Source organism: Polyodon spathula, chromosome 30 (assembly GCF_017654505.1).
Source record: "Polyodon spathula isolate WHYD16114869_AA chromosome 30, ASM1765450v1, whole genome shotgun sequence".
NCBI lineage: Eukaryota > Metazoa > Chordata > Actinopteri > Acipenseriformes > Polyodontidae > Polyodon > Polyodon spathula.
The window spans coordinates 6,237,941-6,259,818 of NC_054563.1; the positions used below are offsets into that span (position 1 = coordinate 6,237,941).

The window sequence follows — 21,878 nt, forward strand, 5'->3', positions numbered from 1 at the left end:
GGCTCTCAGCAACTTACGTGTGCACATAAAACAGTCTCTACAAAATGTTGCATAGACAGGAATGATCCCTCTCATCTGGGACATTTCCTGAGTCGGCTAACCATAAAAGCTCTCTGTAAACATGTATTTTTCACCTAGATAATGCTTAAGTCTACATACCATGAATTGTGATGCTAGCACATACAGGACACCAAAAAAAAAATGCTTTCTGGACAATGTTCCTGAGAAATTGGACTCTACAAAAAAAAAAAAAAGATTAGCTACCTTCGTGACCAAAAATACAACTGCTGATGGGAGATAAGGGTTAAAACAAATGTTGTATCTCAAGCCCAAGCAAAAACCTTTTATACAAATGCTCTCACTTGATAAACAAACTGTATTTTAAATTCCCCCCCTGGGAGTGCTGAATCAATCAGGGAAAACAGCCGCCACACTGACAAAGATTTACCACACTTCTGTACAATGATGAGAGTATAATAGGAACCAAAGTGACAAATGAAGCGAAACACATTGCAAATGCACAGGTTTACAAGTGCTGATGGCCTCAGGGTTATTACTTTTTTTTTTCCTTTCCTTAATATTCCTTTTTGTAAGTGTGGGTAAAATGTAGAGTCTGAGATGCCTATAAAAAAAAAAGCATTGCCAGCAGGTACTATCAAATCTATTAGCTGACATTAGGTTTACTGTATATATTTCAAACCACAAGAGATAAAGGGAGCTGCCTTCTTTCAACGGAAACATTTAAAACAGCATCTGTTAAAGCAAGATAGTCCTTTTTGAAAGTATTATTTATGTTTTTTAACCTTCCAGCAAATGACACCGCTCCAAAAAATAAAAATAAAACAAAAAATCCTTTGATTTAAATATGGCGAGTATTTATCTTTTAAATTGCAGCACACAATGCAAAATGTTGCTTGCTGTGTAACATTAAGAGTTTGTTTTTTCCTTGACAGAAAAAAATATATATATTACAAACAAGTAGTTGCTCAGTAAGTTAGGTCCCTTAGTCATGCTGGGTGGTCTACGACACTGGGTTGATTTATCACAAAGTAATGGGCTTTATTACAAAACATCTATAGTTTCAAAAGTCCAGGGGTCAGGAAGAGAGATGGTGTTACCAAGGAATACTACGTGTTTAACAAAGTGAGTTAAAATGTTATGCGTCCACACAATGTCTTATTGCATATACTCAGCGCTCCAGATGAGGTTTTGATTCTGGGAGTAACTTACCACCTAATTTTAACACAGTAAGTAAAATGTATTTTCAGGGGGTAAAATGCAAGATTACCTTGAAGTCAGGAGTAACCTCGATTAAATATTGTATATTTAATGGTAACTGCAAAGTTACTTTGAACTACTGTACAACCACACGTGTGTTCTACAAGGTTCTTTATCAAATTTTTTTCAAGGTATCTCTGATTCTGCAAATTAATTACGCTATTAACATTTATTACACTCAGAATATGTTAAAACTTCAATATAAAGCCATAAAGTTAAATAAAATAAGGACATTTATTAATATGTTATAAAACAGTTAGTTTAATATAATAGGCACATTTTTTTTTTTTTTTTTTTTTTTTTTAGCGGTTGCCTTTGATGATGGTTCCAGTTGGATTTGTAGCTGGACTGGGGTGTTTACGCTTCAAATTTGTTCTTATTCTTACTGTGATTGGCTGCAAAGTAAACAGGGCTAGCCAGAGACTGGATAATGTTTGTTGGGTTGATTTTTCTTGAACAGTTTCCTAGCAATTGAAGACACTGTATTCTGGGAGATGTAGTTAGTGGAGGTTTTAGGGGAGACAGACAATCTGTGAAGCAAAATTGTTATGTGCATTTTTATGCAATGAATTACAATTTAGTATGTATTTTTTATTTTTTTAATGCATAAAAACAGCAAGTTCTGAGCTTATCTGGACCGCTGTACAAACTACTTGAGAAAATTTTTTGTGTCATTGTAAGGCATCTTCTTAAAAAACAGCTTTAGCTGCATGTGTTTCTTTACAAGGTTCTTCAAGATACGTAGATTGTAGAATATATGCCCCATTATCATGGATATCCATCCCTGACAGGAATGGTAAAACACAGGAACACATAAATCAAATAATTAGCTTTTTGAACTTGATGTCAAATTGAGGCTTTCCAGGCCCACATTCCTCTCAATTCAACTCAACCACAAACTGTGGATAGCACTGCTAGCTTTTAAGAAGCACTCTCTGCTCAGCTGAAGAAATGTCTTAAAGATGAATGCTAATTCTGATCTGAAGCTGTCTGTTTGCTGACATGATCTGTAAACTAGCAATCCGACTCCCTCTGTAAAATACAAAGTAATTTATCAGAGTGTCAGCGAGTATCCAAATCAAAGCTTCACCGTTTACTGCAGTACCAGCGAAATAAAATGAAGATATTGACAAATGACTTTGGAATATATCTCCAAAAAACAGCCAATCCTATTCTTAAGAGCCTTTATAGGGGTTTGTAGGGCTCAATTGACAGCTTACTGGTTATTGATTATTTTGTTGCGACACAAGCTTTCTGCTTCCAAAATATGATTAAAATGTGTTGGAAGCCTTCACATAAGACAGAACTAGAACAACAAAGAAAAACCCCTAATAAAATGTTTTGTAGTTTCATTCAGTTATAATGAACTATTGTTCCTGGGACTCGCCTTTTTCTAAGTGGGATTACATACAAAAGAAACTGAAAAATTACAAAAGAACAACAAAATTTTACCTCAGATTTTGAAAAAATATGCACGTTATACTTTTTGGTTGTAAATTTTGATTGCTAGACAGCAACAGCTGTCTGTTCTTCCAACACACTGTAATTGGAATCGCCCTCTTACCTTCGATGCCATGCGAGAATACAGAACGTTCTGATCCTCGGCTGTTCCCATCTTCTCCCTCTTCACCATCTCCTGAAGATCAACATTATCATCATCCTGGAAATACCGAACCCTCTCGCCGTCCCTATGGGTTTCAACCTAAAAAAACAAACAACCTTCAAGTTTCATCAGCCAATTAACTACAAATCTGCTGTAAACATGCTTGTCTTCCTGGAGAGAATAAACACAGCTGTTGAGGGGACATCTGGTAGAACATGCAGTGGAGCAGAACAAAGTTGTTATTTTAAGAATTATTATTAGCAAGTATACCAGAGCAGGGGGTAAGTTTAGGGCTCATAAATGAACGCAGAGGTCTTCAAACATTTTTTGTTGGGGGGGGAGGGTCCTTTTTAGAAACAATTTTGAATAGGTACCCTCAAATTAAAAATGAGAAGGCAAATCACAAGCACGATACACTGTACTGCAGCGAATGTAAATATATAATATTGTGTGCAAGTATCAGAAGACCGGTCTCTCGCTGCAACAGTCAAAGACCACTTTTAGTACAATAGTCAAAGAAAACACAAGTTTAAAGTATATGGACAGGCTTTCTAAAATGACTGCTGCGGTATACCTGAAGAAGGCTGATGCATCTCAACACTGGAGCTCAACCTAGAAATAAGCTTTAAAAAACCCACACATTTGTATCCTTGAAGTTACATGTTTTTGATCAAAGCCTGTGTGTGATGAATTGTGTCATCCATCCCTTACACCTAAACACAGCAATAACAGACACCCTCTGGAGAGTGTTACAGGACCTTTATCAGCTCAAATGCCTGACTGTGCTGTATAAAACAGCGTAACTATCCATCATGTGAGCACTGGGGGACTGCAAACTGTGTGGGCCAACATGTTCTGAGGGAGATGCGGTTCACGTTCATGTTGAAGTTTGTTTTTACCAGCTGCTTCTTGCGCCGTCCTCCCTTGGGCTCCAGAAGTTCTGTGGGGGCGTTGACCGGCCAGGCTCTGCCTGACTGATCCGTCCTGAACAGAACTACCTCCTCCTCCTCTCGTCCGGCAGCCTGTCAGGGATGATAAAGCGGACCATTCATTAAAATAAAATACAACTACGTGTTGCTGTTTTTTTTTTCCCCATTGTTGAACAGAAGGGTGATTAAAAATACTTCCCCCAACTATGCACCACAGGACTGTGCCAGTCCAACAGTACAGCAACTAGTAGAGCTATTTCCAATATACAGTTGTGGTACCTGCTGGTATTTGCTTATCTGTAAGTGTTACACACCAAATGATGATGACCCACCTTACAAGTATGTGAATTGCTTTCTAAAATGAACCCATTTAGGATTTGTTAGGATAATTTAAACAAACTAACACAGCTTATATCTATACATTTTTAATGCTGTTAATAATGAAGAAAAATGTGTTTATCTTCTAACGTTGAACTGTAATGCTCAGTCTGCATATTCCAATGTAAATAGCACCACAACTTTATACGTCCTTCATGTGCAGGATTTTTGTAAAAGTATGCTGTACTTATTCCTTGCCCAGCTTTAAAGATATTTCTTTGTAGTTCAAGGTTCCATGGAATAGATTTCCAGACTTCATAATACACATTACAAATACCAGAATGTCATTAATAAGGAAAAATATTGCTCTAACGATCACCCCTGATATAAATAAAACCAATTATGTTAGCAGAGAATGGGATTATTTAAGTCTTCTAGTTAGTTATAAATCATCTATGTTTAGGTAAATCATGTTTTAAGAACAAACAGCTCTAACTCTGATGTTTACTTTAAAGCAGTGAGGTGAAATTTCTGTAACGAGGCTAGTATTAAACATGACTACCTTGGAAGTGCATTAGTAATTTGATCTTGAGAACGCCAGAGAATCATTCTACCTTGCTCAACTCTAAAGTAAAATATGCTGGTCACTATAATAAACATACTAAATATCTTGCAGAACGAGTTAGAAATTATGCGCCGAAAACATGTGATGGGATAATAAACAAATAACTACTGTGCTTATTAAAATATTCCTTTAATACAGCGGCATTGGTGGCATCAGTCGTTTGCATTACAAAAAATGATGGATGCTTTTTTTTCTGTGATTAAATCATTCTTCATGGTTCTGTTTTGCTGGGTATCTTAGCCCTGTTCCATAATTAATAATGGGATTATTTATGTGTTTCTTTTAGCAGGTTTACAGCTGCCAGGCAATTGGATGCCTGCAGCTTTTTTGGCCTTTTGCACTGCAGGTGCTGTGACCAAATGCCTTCTTACTAGTTGCTTCTTAAAGAGAGGGTATTGAATTGCTGCAAACAAATGTACCTGAAAGACTTGAATGTGTGTATAAATTTAAAAAAAAAAACAAGATCTCAATGCTTTTCCAAGAAGTTGTCTTCCTAAGGAATACAATTCACAATGGGAGATTTGGGGATCAAAACCCAAATAGCACACCACACCTTAGTCTCCAATTTCCTTGGCACAGAAGCAGCTGGGTTGTTTTGCGCTAGATTCTCCTTCGCTTTTCGGGCTGCCTCCAGTTGGGCTTTAAGCTTACAAGCCAGATCCTGAAATACATGTAAACTCTGTAATCACTGTATTGCAGAGAAGTTCAATTTCCACAAATTCGATGTTTAAGTACCCATGTATACCAAGCATTAGGAGTACAGGTGAGTTTTATGGCTATTGATCACCAATAAAGCTCTATTAATGAAAGCCTTGGCCACATTTAGATCTCAGCAGACATTTCCCATTACAAACTATTGACTGGAGACTAAAATATTCACAGGCTAGACAGAATTGCATTATATATAAAACTTTTAATTAAACAAAAACACCTTATAATTTGCACCAAAATGGAGGTATTAATCAGAAAATTGAAACTGAACAAGTAATGACTTTTCTTCACTGCATGGTCATTACCACAGTTAGGCGAGTAATGCATCTTAACTGTTTAATGCATATACTGTTTATTTTCTTTTTACATTTGAGATGGGGTTTAAAAAAAAAAAGGTTATGACTAATTTTACTGTTATATCTACTAATACCCGTTCCTTTTTACGTCGCTAAAAGATGTTGAAACTTTATAACTGTATTACATTTTTTTTTTTACTACTACTATGGGCCCTTTCACAAAGTCTAGGATAACTTCATATTATCCATACAATAAAGTTCTGGAAGGTTTGACACGTTTTCATACAAACAATACAGTCTGTCGTTAAACCATAATAAAAAGAAGCCCACAGAGGTCACACTTCCACAAAGGTCCAACAGAAATCGCCGAAGATATAGAGTATATATAAAATCCAGGGGCAGCTATTGTACCACTACCTTTAGAAATGCCACTTTAAAAATGAGTTACATAGCTGCTACTTAGGGGAAAAGTCAACTTTATTTACATTTTTACTTATCAACTTTAACAACTTTTTTTGGCTTCTTAAAACATGTAATGATATGATTCTTATTTTAAGTAGTACAGTACATTTGTTAGTGATATTTTTAGATTAAATTATAATTATCAGAAGGATTATTACTGCCGAAAACTAATTTGTACTTATTTATTTTATTTATTTGAGCCCTCAGTTGTTTATTGGGTATTTTGCAGAGTAAAAGTATCATTAAGCTACAATCCCCTAGAGAAAGCTGTCACACACACAGCTTTACTCCAGGGCTGGAGTCCGTCTTTGGTGCTCTTCATCAGTTAATGACAAACTAACTACATTGTCTATCTGCAGGCAGGCGGATCTGCCCTTCAATTCATTAATAAAGGTAGGCAAGTCTCTGTTGTCATACTCCTGCATCAGCCACTTGCAGCAAGCAGTCTCTTCAGATACTCATGAGCAACTGCGCTTAAAACAAAATACACCTTACTGCATAAATATATTTTTCCAGAGCCTTGTTTGCAATTTAAACAATGCAGTTAAACTTACAAAAAAAAACACAATGGAAACTAATTGAAATCATTTCCAGTGGAATCCCTCTATAAAACATCACACTTTGTGCCATGCACAAACCTACTTAAAGAAACTACCATGACAACAGTTTAGCATTGGACAGCACTATGTTCAATGCTAAAAAAAAAGTTGAATGAAATTTTAAAAAGCAATGGAAACAGGGAAGTAATAAGAGCCATTACTATACCTTTGTGTATTTTTTATTTTTATTTTTTTTAAACTCCCTAGTCTTAAGTTAGACCCAAACATTTACCATGTTTCCCATAAGTTCTGCCTTGACGAGTCTGGCCCCAATACGATTCATCTCCTCCTCACTGAGGATATGGACAGCCTCCTCTTCCTCTTTGTACTCCTTAACAGGTGTTCTGCAGGGAGCCACGCTGGCACTGAGACAAAGTGGGGAGAATTAAAAAAAATTAAAAAAATTAAAAAAAAAATAGAAAGGTTTCATGTTATGGCTCTGTCACATTTGGAACTTGTTGCTTTGGGACTTGCACTGGGACCATTTTGTTGTACTGATTTGCCATGTAGTCTTGTATGTCAGATTGGATTGCAGACTGCAGATAGAATAGGGAGCAGCTCCAGTCTGATACTGTAACAAGATGTGAATGAGTTTTGATTTTATGGTGCAGATGGAAAAATTGCACAAGCTGCAGTGAGTTAATCTAATCACGTTACTTATCGTGTCAGACTCCAAGTGTACTGCATGGGTAGACAAGGGAAATTAAAACAATTCAAAAGTTAAAATTGCCAGAAATAAAATGACCTCTGAATATTACAAAAACCATCATAAAGCAAAGTAATGAAGAGAGCCAAGAGGACCATTCAAGCAAGATATTTAACGGTGAATGAACAGCTTTTTCAAGAAAGCGTCACACAAGAAGGCAGCCTAATTGCTGACGGAACTAAAGTAATTTCTTTTGTGACTGAAATAGTGGAACTTGAACATTTATCTTTAACATAAAAAAGAAAGTGTCAATGACAGGTACCGATAAAAGTCTGCAAAAAGCTAAACTAAAGTATTGTATCTAACTTTGTTAGGGTTTAGTTACAAAGGTCATCTCTGCTCTGCAATTTTACCCTAGGCCACTCTAATGGAGACTACCAATTATGCAGTATTGTTTTCTATTTTGGGTAAGGTGGACTAAGATAAGAAACTTTATATCTGAGATATAAGGCTAGTGCATTAGCCCACTGGGCCACCTCACACCAAGTTGGTAATCTCTCACCTAGAAGAGGGCAACTGGCTTTTTTTCTCCTGAGACATAATCTCTGCAAGGTTACACTCTTTCTGCTCTCTCTGTGGTGTCGGTCCTTTAGATTTTAGGGCTCCTCCTTGATCTGGTATAGCTTTCCAGTCTCCTTCTGAAGTGCTGTCTGATGCTGCTTGTCTTTCAGAAGTCTTGTCTAACACTGATTCTCTGGAGTCCTTTCTCCAGGAGATCCCGTTATCATCATCAGGAGGTTTCCGGAAGCCCAAGGAGCTACGGGGTGGTGGAGCAGGGGAGCGTTCCGCTTTGGAGCTCCAATTAGCACTTGCCATATCTTCCATCTCCAAAGGCTTCAGAAATTTATCCTTGAAGCTGCTTTGTGGAATGGAAGGTTCTTCACAGCTTCTCGATGGCCTGGGGCTCTCTCTCAATCTGGACTCGTTACCTGGCTTTTGATATCTTCTGTCACTTTCCTCTGGCCTGCTGTCTTGGAATTTAAAACGTTCTCTATCAGGCCGCGAGTCTATTGCTCTCTTTTCATGCTCTTCCCTTCCATAGCTACTGTGATGTCCATCTCTAACCCTGATGGACCCCCTCTCCGATGGGTCATCTCGAACTGAAGCCCTGGGGCCAGGTTTCCTCCACCGCTCTCTCGTGTATTCCCTCTCTCTTCCTTTCTGAGAGTTACCGAATGCTGCTTTTTCTGCTGCTTCCAGTCTCCTTTGGAATTGCTCCATAGACTGTGAATGGAAAACATAAAATCATTCTTTGGGCTAAAGAAAGGCAATGGAGTCAGGATAGGCATGTGGGTCAGAACACAAGCAGAATAATTTTGGATGTGCCGTTTTAAAATCTACTGTCCTATTCCTCGGTTCTTACAAGAAAAAATACCCAGACATGGGTACAATGAATATGTTCAGGGCTTACCCCATATCTCTCTGATACCACATCTTCGAGACTGCGCTTGTCCCTCTCGGCCTGCTCCTTCATGCGCTGATAAGATTTTCGGAGCCAGCTCAGCCCCCCATCGTCTACTACTGCAGCTAAAACAGAAGATCACAACAGGCGACAGCCAATCAGCATTTACACACCAAGGTGGCAACAGGCCTCAAACAGAAAGGTTCTATTCGGTGTGACGAGGCAGCCTGCTTCACAGCGCACTGCAAGGTCCTTACAGCGTCTGAAAAGCAAGACACTGTGCTCCCTGCCCTATCACTAATCTATAGAAGTGTCAGGGAATGACAGTGCTACAGGACAAATTAAACCTGGACCTTTGGAATGCAAAACAGTTAATTATTTGTCATTGTGTGAGGGAGAATAAAACAATCTTACAGTCAATCATTATGTCCAGGTAAAATTAGCTTGCCACTTGGTTGAGACATGAATGTGTTTGCTTCTAGAGGGTCTGAAGGTCTATATGTCTATATATGTCTATATAGTGCATGTGTAACGGTAAGAGTCATTATATTGGGAATCTTAAGATTTACTGGTACGTGTCCAAAATAAACAAGATAACGCTTCAAAAAAGGGCTAAATATGTCTATATAGTGCATGTGTTACAGTAAGAGTCATTATATTGGGAATTAAGATTTACTGGTAAATGTCCAAAATAAACAGGATAACACTTTACTTCGGACATTAAGAATAACTAAGTGGCTTTAGGCTAATGACCAAATGACTCAGGAGTCCTGTCCAAATGATTTAATTTGCATTTAATGGATTTTTTTTTTTTTTTTTTTTTTTAATCAAACTTTGGCATATTTAGAGTACAACATCCTTCAACCCCATGGTGAATTATTTTATATGCAAATGTAACAGAATGTTTGTTGTTCTACATAAGTGGATCACAATATTGTTCAGTACCATGTTGAACTCAACTGTGTATTACTGTAAGCACATTTATGATTATTGTCTTAATGGAAAATGCGCATGCAGAAATAAATATATTCTTTGGCATCAATGATTATGTTGGTAATTGACCATTCATATGCAGGAATAAATACATTCTTTGATGATATACCTGCATTTAGTTGGTAAATCGTAAGATTAACAGGTAAATGTCTCAAAAGCAATCAAATTCTTCATAATTTTGGACATTTACCACGTTATTTTGTAAATGGTGACATTTACCAGTAAAACGTAAGATTGACCAAATTCAGACTTTTACCGGAACACGTGCACTATGCAACATGAACTGAACAATGTCTTTCAGTAAGATTATTGTCAACTTAGAGCTAATGTCACTCCTTGGAGGGACTCATTAACAATGTTCTTTGAAAGCATTAAATCCCACTTTTCACAACCATTATACTATTATACTTCAACAGAACATTTAACAGAAAGTTAATTAAACTTAATTAATTAGAATGCCTGGAGTAACCTCTCTAACGGAGGAACTGCTGGACCATCACTCTATAACCACTTAAGATGTTGCTCGCCTTTCAGAAGCCATTTTGGCTACATACATTTCTCATGTGATGTTTTTTCAATCCAATTCGAGTCACACATTTTCTCCAAGGCTCAGTGCTGGTGCAGCTTATGGAGGTTCTTACCCTTTCAAAGTCATATTCTGTAATTCCACACTTTCTTTAACAATGCTTCACTTGTAAAAACGTTATTGAATAGGCTGCATTTGATACAAAATCACATCACTCCTGTTCTTAGACACTTACAGTGGTTGCCAGTATTGACTTTAAAATCTTACTCTGAGTCCTCACTTATTAATTATACATTTCCTTGCCCCTTATTGGAGTGAGCTGCTCACTCCTTATGTTCCTGACTTAACCTTGAGTTCCAGTGATGCTAGCTTATTGGTACAAACAATATAGTGTTTAAAGACACTTGGTGCCAGAGTTTTTCGCTTCTACAGCTTTTTTAGTGCAGAGTGTTGTCAGATTTAAAAGAGTTAGCTTTTTGATTTTGCATGCTCTCCATAGTGGTTCTGAATATGTGAACAGCCCTAGGATGCATGTACACAAAGGGTGTCAAGCGTGTTTGGTATGTTGTCAAGTTAACATTCCTATAAACATGCATACCTTCTCAAATGATGCAGATTAACTTGCCAATGCACTGTTGTAATAGAATTTGAAAGAAAATCGAATACCGATTTTGGCTGCACAAGAAAATAGCGCAGATGAACTAAACGCTCATACTAACATCTGCCAAATTAGAGGTCAGGCTTTTGAACGATATAGCCTGTTTACTGAGGTACCATCTACTTGGCTAATGCCTGCACCATAGAGAATGTGTGGGTGTAGGCACCGCACACCACTGTATTTTTAAAAGCTTCATTCCTCCACCTTAAGTTTGTGCACAGGGGGCCTCTTCAGAAAAGACTAGCCTGTATAAATATCCTCAAATGACTAATTATAAATATACCAATTTAGCCAGCGTCTGAAGCAAAGAGAATGTCGTTGTTTGAAAGATATGATCAGCAAGGCAGTAAAAAAAACCTCTCTACATCACATTTTCCCTTTTTGTTTTGCTTTTGATGTTTTTCTTTTCTGGGTCTATTTCACTTCTGACATGCTTTCTTTATTTTACAGTAGGTAATGGGTTCCCATCCGAGCACTTGTACATTGCGCAAGAAATTGGGTTCAGATTACCTGTAGCCTGCGAAGTGGATGGGGAAAAAAACAGCAATGTGGAAGCACAAAACAGCTCAAAGTGAAAATACAGTAAAAGCAACAAGGGTTGTCAAAACAAGAAGACATTTGTTAGAATGCTGTTGATGACAGTTAAAGGCCTGGAGATCACACCTTTAATGTACTGCTATTACTGATACTGGCTTTCAATAATATCAGTGTATCAGGTTGTCTACAATGATAAAGCAGACTACAACTTTTTTACATTGCTTGACTACAGATGAGTGTGACTGTTTTCACAGCAATCAAGAGTTGGAAAGCATTCGCAGCAAAAACCATGCCAGGAAATCTGCTTTCAAGATGTAATTATAGATTTAGTTTGTATTGACCAGAAAAGGGAATTTTCTTTGTTTTTTTAATTACCTTTTTTAAATGATTCTCTATTGCTTTCCTCCGAAGGGAGTCCAGAGCCACCATCTTTCCAATATGGGTTCAGCTCCCTTTTGTGAAGTCCAGCCTAAAATACATGAACAAAAAAAATAAAAGGGGAAAAAAGAATAAAACGGAATACGATGGTGGCCATGTTATTTTCGCACCCATGACTCTCATCAGTCAATAAAGTAAGTTAACACATAACTTCTTTATGCCGAAGCCAGCACAGATTGGCAAACACTCTCCAGTTTTTAGCACACCAGATCTAAGAATAAGGTTTGTATATACCGACACTGAAAAAACAATTCATCCACCATACCCCACGCACAAGTTCCACACTAATGTTCAGGCACTGTATCGTCTTTGAAAGATCTCCAAAGAGCTACTGTGCCATATCTTGCTGTCAGGTTTCTAAGACCTGAAAGGGCTCGAAGTGTGGTAATGTCAGAAATTGTACACGTTCTCCCGAACAAGTACCAGCAGCTTGTGCTGTGCTCTGTGACCTTCCATAACGAAGGCTGCCCGTGGAACACCACTGATTTCATTATACTTGTCATGTAAGAAAGAGGACCTGTGGCAACATTCAAGAGCTCAAAGTGCAATGGAACTGGTGTGAAAGCAAGGTCACCGCCAGTTACATTACTTTAAAGACAGCAGGCTATTGTATGAAATGGCGGTATATTTTTTTCCTCCCGTCTAAACAAAGGCAGAATGTGTTTTACTCAGCACTTCTTCTGGGGCCCAAAAGCACTTCAACCATAATCATTAGGATTTAATGTACGTGTCTTTAAAATGTATATTTGTTTTAATAAAACAAGTCAAACCCATTAACTGTGGAAAAAAAATAGATGATATTCAAGTTAGTCACGTTGTAGTGCTCTTTATACAGGCTTCAGAGGAATGTTAAGATTTTTAAAATGGCCGACTCAGGCAGGTATTTTTAATCTTGACCGAAGAAAAAAACTTGACCATCATGCATCATATCTTGACGAAAAAATGATAATACAGTGGTACCTCATCCCTTAGTTCTGTTTATTTCAAATGAAGAGGTTAATTTAACCTTTTGGAAAGTCAAAAGTTTATTTTTTTCCTTGAACCCAATTGCTTTGAAAGTCTAAGTAAGTGGGAGTTTCAACCAAGTAAGACTGGCTTTATATTTCTCACATTAGCAACATTATTTACAGATAGATTTACAGGGTTGGTTAAGTTAGTCTGGACAAAGGGGTCAACATATTACTGATACTGAATAATATATTTAATATATTTAATAACAGCCACAAAACACACAAGCTCATCCCAGCCAACACCGTGTTCATGTTGAGACTCGGGTTAAATTATGGCCCAGATACAGCAGTGAAAAAATGCAAATACAGCATGTGTAAAAAAAAAAATACCTTCCATCTCTTTTGAAATAAATCGTATCACTTTGAGCAGGTACTTGTTCTAAGAAGCTACTTGATTTTGTACAGTAAAGACATACCTGTTCGATTGCCTGTACCCTGTCTTTCTCTGCCTCTTTTTCTTTCTCCTTCTCAGCTCGCAGGGCTGTGGTTGACACAGTTTTCATGGTTAGGAAATCAAAAGTCATCCATTCATCTCTCTAGGGTAAAAAAAAACAAAACCAAATTAAATTAAAACAAAAAAGATGGTAAGCCTGATCAAATCCATTTCCCACAGTCTGAAACCCTTAATTTAATAATGCAAACCCATTTTTATAACATGCAAACCCATTTTTAGAGACATAACTGATTTACTTTAGATAGACACTGGGCTTTCTAATTCTAAATCTAAACAGTGTTGTATTTTAGTTTCATGGTCACTTTGGCGAACAGTAGGATGAATAATTAGTATATCAGCATCATATTAACATATCAGAACTCCAGCAGTAAGATGAAACAGTAGATCACCATGACGAGATGTCAAATTTACAAGGAAAAACACAGACCAAGAGCTGTCTCTTTATATCCCCAGATTCCGATACTCATATTTGAAAGACTGTCCAAGTTTCATCACATTTGGATTGGCAAAACAGTGAGTCCTTATTCACCATATCCCTATTACCGGGGATATGCACCTCTTGCCGGCAGTAATTATAATAATTTAGAAGCTGCAGCAGTTAATACACAACATGTGGTATTGTTAATCTCAGGTGTTAAACCTGACAAAGTGTTACTGTAGCCAACAAGCCAAAGTCAAATGACTCTCTTAGGTAGTTTTTTAGACTTACTGGGCAAATATAACAATGTAATAACGTTATAATAACTGGGTTACTACTGACAATATTTGCACTTACTGTACATGGTAACTACAGGTGGGAAAAGTGCTCAATGTCTGACCTGTATCTTGCTGTGGTGTAAAAACATCAGGTAACAGGTTGGTCAAAATACCATTTCCATGTGATTAAACAGTAGTTACCATGCTAAATAAACTACTGGTAATTACTGTGTAATTACATAGCTATTTGTGTCCTGTAATCTAGAGTGCTATGCAATATTACAGTATGACTTAACACTGGCCTGGCAACATGCCACGTCTGTAAATGAGACATATTGCATTCCTCTGCATTCCTCTGCGTACATTTTTTAAATAAATCAAAGCGTACATGATTAAAATTTTGAGTCTTACGAAGCCTGCCAGATTTGCTACTACCCCCTGCCAGCAATGTGCTGTACAAGCTCAGGCAGGACTTAGCGGAACGCTAGCAAAGAATCTCTTATCTCTGAAATCCAGGAGATGGAGTAAGGATGCTTTAGTTTTGAGCATTTAAGTTTAAATGTTAAATTCATGGGCTACATCCATATTTTCTGCACAGCTTTTACAAAACTATTCGCAACCTACACTTAATATATGACATTTCAACAAAACATGTTAAATACAAGCACTTAGATAACATTAACCACTAATTAATATGACAAAGACCAAAAGACTACATTTCTGATAGTTTAATGAACAATATTTAAAAAAGCACTTCTGCAATTTTAAATATCTGTTAATGACAAAAGTATTGGCACCTTTATATTTAAAGTCAAAGCCATAATAAAAGCAAAATTATGTCACACAAAATACTAATGCAGGGGTGCCAATATTTTTGTCTGTGACTAATATTTAGAATATATGGCCTCTGTGAACTTCTATAAACCTGGCACACACATTGCCTAAATTAATTAACAAGCAAGCAGCTTTAAAAGTCATTTGAACTGCGTTTGTACATTGACCTTTATCCTTCATGATATCATTATGAGTAGTCTGTCAGTGTTTTGAGTTCAGGAGCACCTCTCGAGATGTAGTTACAAGATTCCGTTTCACCAGACATGTAACACGGGCTACATCAACCAAAGGGATGGTGTAAAAGTCGGAAACCAGCACAAACCTCTACTTTTAAAACTAAAGGAATTGATTTCTTCATATGCTGATTTATTGCAGTATGTGTTTATTTCAACCCACCAGAAACACTATAATTAGAATAAAACTCCTGTACCAGAATTGTAAAGAACAGTTACAGATGACTGGACTCTACAACTACAAGAAAGAGTAATACTGTAACTGCGGCGTTTGTAAAATCAGTGTTTTCCAATTAAAAAATGCATTCCCTGAACAACTATCACTGATTTTGCGTGGAAAAAAAAATGATTGCATTTCTTATAAAATGTACCCTTCAGTGCAATCTTTAAATAAAACTTCTTATTGGAGAAAATTAGCTCCCTGAAAGCGCCAGCAGGCAATATGGTTTCTTAACCTTTAAACAAATTGATTGTATGTATTTCTTCCATGGTTAATTTAATGCTGTGGAATAGACAGATGACAGGTCACTTAACATTGATGAGAAGCAACACATACAGCCTATTGAAGGGCTGCAGGTGAATGGTTAAGCACAAGCTATCAAATAGATGTACAAGACCTGCACCAACTACATTATTACACCATGCAGAATTCATTAAGAGTGTGGCTAAAAGCTTGGCAGACTTGTGTTTTAAAGAGTAAAAATAAAACATACAGCTGCATATGGCTTATTACCAACATATGGGTAATGTCCTGAGTTGCAAACACAGCACAACCCCTTAAAGCTTCATTTACTGTATACTGTGTCTCTACAGTGATTTATCCACTATTTACTTCTTTATATCTCTTTAAAAAAAACTGGACATGTCTATTATATATTATATGTCTATTATCTACAAAGCTAAATAAAGAAAAACATCCTGGCTTCATAAAAATGAACTGCTCTAAATCAGAAACGTCCTAAGCCAGGTTTGTGTCATACTGAAATAGCGATACACAGCTGCAAAAAAAAGGCTGGTATTAGTTGCTGAAGTACTGTAGGCTAATAATCTGGTTCCGTCCTACAGAAGGAAGACTGCACTTGCACCCAGCTGTTTACCTGTTTCCCTTTAAAGTTGAACTTAAAACTTACTCAATACAAACCTTTCATTCCTGTCGAAATTTTAAAGTTCTCCAATATTTCATTTATAGGCATTGTGTGGAACCACACTAACAGTTGTGGGGAATACACCAGCGTTCACATTTTCACTGCACTTTAAATTTCTACACTGGGAATACAGTTTGTTGTGGGGAAACACATTTTATGCTTTTCAAAACATTTACCAAAAATGTATTACAATGTCCTCTTGCAAATCCAGATCTTCCACAGTATAATTTACGGAAAGGCTGTGGTTTACCTAAATGTACAAAGACCGAAAACAAGACCAAAAGAGTCTTTAAACGACAGAATGATTTATGAGAGGGTGGAAATTTGGAAGAGATTCAAATCAATTTAAATCTAGCTGCAATGCAAAAAAAGCAACTGATCTGAAAACTGAATTCCATTTTACAAACATGAGCAAAGAATGATTTTGAAAAAAAGATACACTCTTTTTTGTGCTTCGTTTTTTCATATCCTTTTGAACTGGAAACTATAGGGAGAACATTAGAAGGCTTGAGAGCAGATATAGCCCCTTTAAAACTTCCAGTATCCACTCTTCAAACTGCAGTATTGAGGCTCCAAACGTTTAAGCAGTAAATTAAAATCATAAACGCTACAGTATTTTACTGGAAATGTTTGAGGATTTTGTATTGATTTTCATTTTTTTCAAGTTTAAATGGTAAACCACTGCTAAAACAAATTTTTAAAAAATGTTTTACAGCCATATACAGTCTCCTACTTAGAACTGGAAAAATACCTTGGGATCTGTAGTGTAACACTTTTAATTTTTTGGTATTCACCCTTACAACAGCACAGAGAAGTCAAAGCTATCCTCTTTAGATTAATGACAGTACACTTGACCTTCAAGGAGAACAGTCTAGTTATTTTTGGTTAGTTAAAATTGTTTTTGTACCCTATCAGAAAGCAGACACAGTTGGCAGGCCAGTTGTTGACTGCTTGTAAGAAGTAAACAGTTATAAATGACATTTTCAAGCTCTGTTACAGCTCTAGAAACAAAACAGAACTAACACATTTGCTAAAGAACGTAGAAAACAATCTAATAATAAATGGTCATCTGTGGTTACATAGTTGTGCTTGATTTAGCAGTGTACAGATCCAGCTTTATTGCATATTGATTTATATCTAAACATTTCAAATGGGCTACCATTAACATAAAAAAGTACATTATTTTAGAAACCACATTCATACGCAGAGAGGAGAACACAGCATTGGATAAAATGATGTATGGACATGCCAGGCATCAGACTGGATCCTGCTTGCAATGTAAATAAGTTCTTAAAGTAGTGATAAAGTAGTGTTTTCACCTTTCAGTTCATGCTTTTTATTCAAACATTATGTAAACGAGACGCCTAACATCTTAAAAACAACACTAGTGTGGGCTGTACTTTTGCTCGTCAGGAATGCAAGTTAAATTATTTAGCGTAGTCTTCAATTGGCCAGAAACACAAGTAAAAAAATAATGATTTATTCCTAATGTGCCCCCCCCCCCCCCCCCCCCCCCCACTCTATTACTTTCCATGGGTCTCTTTATCAGGTTTTTTTCCAGCAAAGATGCCAAACAGAGGTGCTAAAAGAGTGTTTCTGAGTGCAGTACAGAGTGAGACAAATAATTTTACACCTGCCAGAACACTGTCAACAAGTTGTTGGGCAACATGCACTCTTAGTACAGAACGGTTATGACAGGACTTCTCTGCAGTTCATTTGTCACGCCAGAACGCAATAGGTTTGATACAAGTACCCCACCAGGTGCACTTTCCCCATTCACTTCCTTCCTGTGTTACAGGTAATAGGATCTCCTGAGCCCACATGGGGGTATATTTACAAAGCAGTTCTAAATGACATCTTCATCTCTAAATGGCCATCAATAGTTACATAATTCAGTAATAGTACGACACATACAATGCTGCTCCTATGGAGATAGCTACTTTCAAAGTGAGTGTACTCATCCACCGTGCTGTACAAATCTACCTTCCAGCACCTTGTGGAGCACGCCACATTGTGTCATACATGCGACTGGGGAAAACGCCCAGCCTCTTACCTGTTTGGGTGTGCTGTTTTCTGCCAAATCAGACTTTTCTTTTTGAACCTTCCAAGATTTATCAGCACTCCTCGGCTGAGAGGCATCCTCTGCTTCCACCCATTCATCTTCTGAATCCTAGAAGATTACAAATACAGTGGTAACCTTTAGTGTCATTTCATATTTCCTTTTTGAACATTTCATATTTCCTGAGTACAGATTTACAGCAACTCCTCGGCTGAGGGGGGGGGGGGCTTCCACCCATTTCATGCTTCCTAAAGAAAACGATGATTTTTCCATAATGTCTTTCTCAATAGAAGAACTGTGAACCTTACTAATACTCGTAGAGGTAAATTTTTGTGTCAGACAGTGGTAACCTTACAGACAAAGTATCGGTCTAATGTTTAATGAGTACTTAGTCACTCATATCGACTGCTATCACTGTCCGAAGGTGATGGGGGGGGGATATTTCCTGAGTACAGTACATCAAGTTGAAAGGGGGGGGGGGGATTTTGTAAAGAAAACGATATACATATTTTGAAGGGTTATCAAATCTGACTGGAGGTATGAGCTTTGTTGGGTAGTTCTTGCTGGTTTGTCAATGCTGTTTCCCTAAGCTGCAGCCACACGTATGACAGGCCACACTTACACTTGGGCCACAGAATCAGAAATTTAATAAAACATTCTTAGTCAGGAACAAAATCAGTGCCAGAGCTTTCTCTCCCAAACTCTTAAATACTCTTTCCATAAAGATGCTGTCAGGTGTGCAGTAATACTGCAATGAAACTTAGTGTCTCTTTTTTTATTAAATAGTGGCTCCACAATAATATTCAATACAATGGATTATGATACCAATCTTATCTGCAAAGCTTTTCATAGCAGTTTTATTAAATCTTGGAAGCTGTAAGAATAAGAATGATCAGGCTCCGATATATGAATGCACTTGGTGATGTTGCAGTGGCTGAACTCGATGCTATGATAAGGGAGAAATAACAATAAAAAAAACAGCACATACTGCAGTTGTCATTATACTATGGAATCTTTTTGTTCCAAGGGCTCCTACCAAGTTGTTATGAAGCACGATTAAGCCAATTTTATTTTCATACATGTAGCTTTGTTCCCCTAACTTGGCAACTGTGACAATGTAATTTTCTACTATTCCTGAAACCGTGATAAGCACAACTGGATGCAGATTCAATATTGCAGGGCTGCTTATCGGCACACCACAAAATCCCCCAATTCGCTAGCTTTTGCCAGCCATAAGAACACCTCAGAAAGGAAAAACAAATTTACACGAGCCTTCTGAGTAATTATAAAATTAGAGGTTGCACTTTATTTGCAATTTATTTTTCCTTGCCAATTTCAAAAACCTTTAAACTGCAGGTGTGATAGCGCAGGGTTAGAGATGTATTTAAAAGTGACTGCACGTCTCCTTTCCTTGTCTCTAATAAACTGAGTGGATGTCAGATATATTTTCTAAAGGGTTTTTATTTTATTTATTTTCTTGCTGTCAGAACCATCGAGTGCACAGCAGTGCATTGCCAGCAAAACAAAAGAAACCTGATCCAAAGTGGATGGCTAGATGGCGCTGGCTCTAAGGTCTATGTTCCAGTACATGTATTTATGTTACAAATCATGTTACATATAATCAATGGCAGCAACTGCAACCGAAGAGCAGCTGTTGAACGAAGCTGAAAGTACCTGAACACAGACTTCTCTAAAACAAAATTTAAAAATATAAACTGTATTGGAATAGAGGCAATAAGAACCACTCAGAATGGCTCAGAACATTATAATTATTTTGATGTTCAATAGGATTGTCTGTACAATCTTACCAAATAAACCCCTGGAAAATACCCTAAAGAAAAATGTCTCGTGACTTACTGCAGAACTGTCATCAGAGTCGTCACCTTTTGTCTTCCTCTCCTTTTTGTCTTTCTTCTTTTCCTTTTTAGCCTTTTTGGATTTTTTCTCTTTCTTCTTTTTCTTCTTCTTTCCAGTGCCTGACTGTTCCTGGAGAGAAGTGGCTGGGTTAACGGAATATACTCTACATTACATTTCCTTCACACAGGGTCTCAGAACACTGTCTACCCCCATTTGTGGTGGAAAGCTTCAGCCATTTATTACCTGCACACTACAAAACAATTTAGACACCCATTTTTCTAACTATTGGCGGTAGTTATTCACGGTTTCTGAAACCAGGATAATATATAAGGAAGCACCCAATAAGAACACCACATATAGGTTGGTTTTAGGGCATCATACAAGGTCTCTGCTCTTGTTATATCACATTGGAATTATGCCCAACAGCTGCCAGTCAAACATAATAACATCCTAATTAGCACTAAGGTTATAACAAGGTTATCACACTTATAATGCTACACTGAGATTCTATTCTATTATTCCCCTTGAAAAATAAATCATGGTTAAAATAGAGACTTGAAGAGGTTGAGAATTATACGATTTTAAATATATATTTTAAGCTTGCCCTATAACCAAACATGGTGATATGTTTCATAAGGTCTTCTTTAAAAAAAAAAAGAAAAAAGAAAAAACAGAAAATGTCATCATGGAATGGCAGGTGATGCAGAAAATACACCAAGGATAGATTACATTTAGCCTGCAGACTGTCTGCAGATTTGTTTTCATAACCGTCTCGGTCTGACTATGTTTATAATTTCTTTATTCAAGCTCATATACTTTATACAGTCTGCCAGTTAATTTTTCTTCCCCCTAGACAGGGTCGTTTTATGTACAGTCGTATAAGAATAGGTCACCGCCAAACATGCTACACTAGTGTTAGATATAATGGAAGCATCCTGGGTTTCCAAATGTGTAGAACAGAAAATAGGAAGCTGCCACCTGTTTCTAAGCAACAAGACAGTTAGAATGGCACCAAAGCCCACAGAATGTTACCCTTCTTTAAATCACAAAATGGTCTATCCAGAGCTTCAGCAAACTCTAAAAGGAGCGCTGTGTTTAAGTGTGACTATAACAAGGTGTTAACTAAAGGATCCTCCCACATACACAGTTAGATAAGTGGATATGCCTAAACACACTCTGTGCTATTGCTGGAATGATTAAAGTGCAATTATACTTTGTTTATGTATGCTTAAAATGAAATAAGAACAGATAATTTACATTATGTCTGAAACAGTGGACACTCCCAACTGAATAAAAATGATCCTGGCATCACTTGCATGTTATACTAATATGGCTACTCTTATTCATTTTTATACTGGCAAAATATTACTGAATGTTCAAATATGGCAACAAAAAAAGCCCCAAAATGATATAATTAATAACACACCTGCTTCCCATGTTTTTCATTTTTGTAGATATGGTGGAATCATTGCATATCACAGTTACAAATGATGTCTGACAAAATGCAAT

General features: G+C 37.1%; 1 protein-coding gene across 1 annotated transcript in view; it reads right to left on the bottom strand.

Moving 5' to 3' along the window:
- Window positions 1–21,878, bottom strand: part of cwf19l2 (CWF19 like cell cycle control factor 2) — a 47,246-nt gene that overhangs the window by 16,992 nt on the left and 8,376 nt on the right. Inside the window, exons 3-12 of the mRNA XM_041232800.1 lie at window positions 20,370–20,498; window positions 18,507–18,623; window positions 13,508–13,627; window positions 12,019–12,112; window positions 8,939–9,054; window positions 8,030–8,751; window positions 7,054–7,186; window positions 5,307–5,414; window positions 3,781–3,903; window positions 2,843–2,980 (exon numbers count right to left, since the gene is read on the bottom strand). Coding sequence (XP_041088734.1) covers window positions 2,843–2,980; window positions 3,781–3,903; window positions 5,307–5,414; window positions 7,054–7,186; window positions 8,030–8,751; window positions 8,939–9,054; window positions 12,019–12,112; window positions 13,508–13,627; window positions 18,507–18,623; window positions 20,370–20,498 — 1,800 coding nt within the window. The remainder of the gene's footprint in view (window positions 1–2,842; window positions 2,981–3,780; window positions 3,904–5,306; window positions 5,415–7,053; window positions 7,187–8,029; window positions 8,752–8,938; window positions 9,055–12,018; window positions 12,113–13,507; window positions 13,628–18,506; window positions 18,624–20,369; window positions 20,499–21,878) is intronic.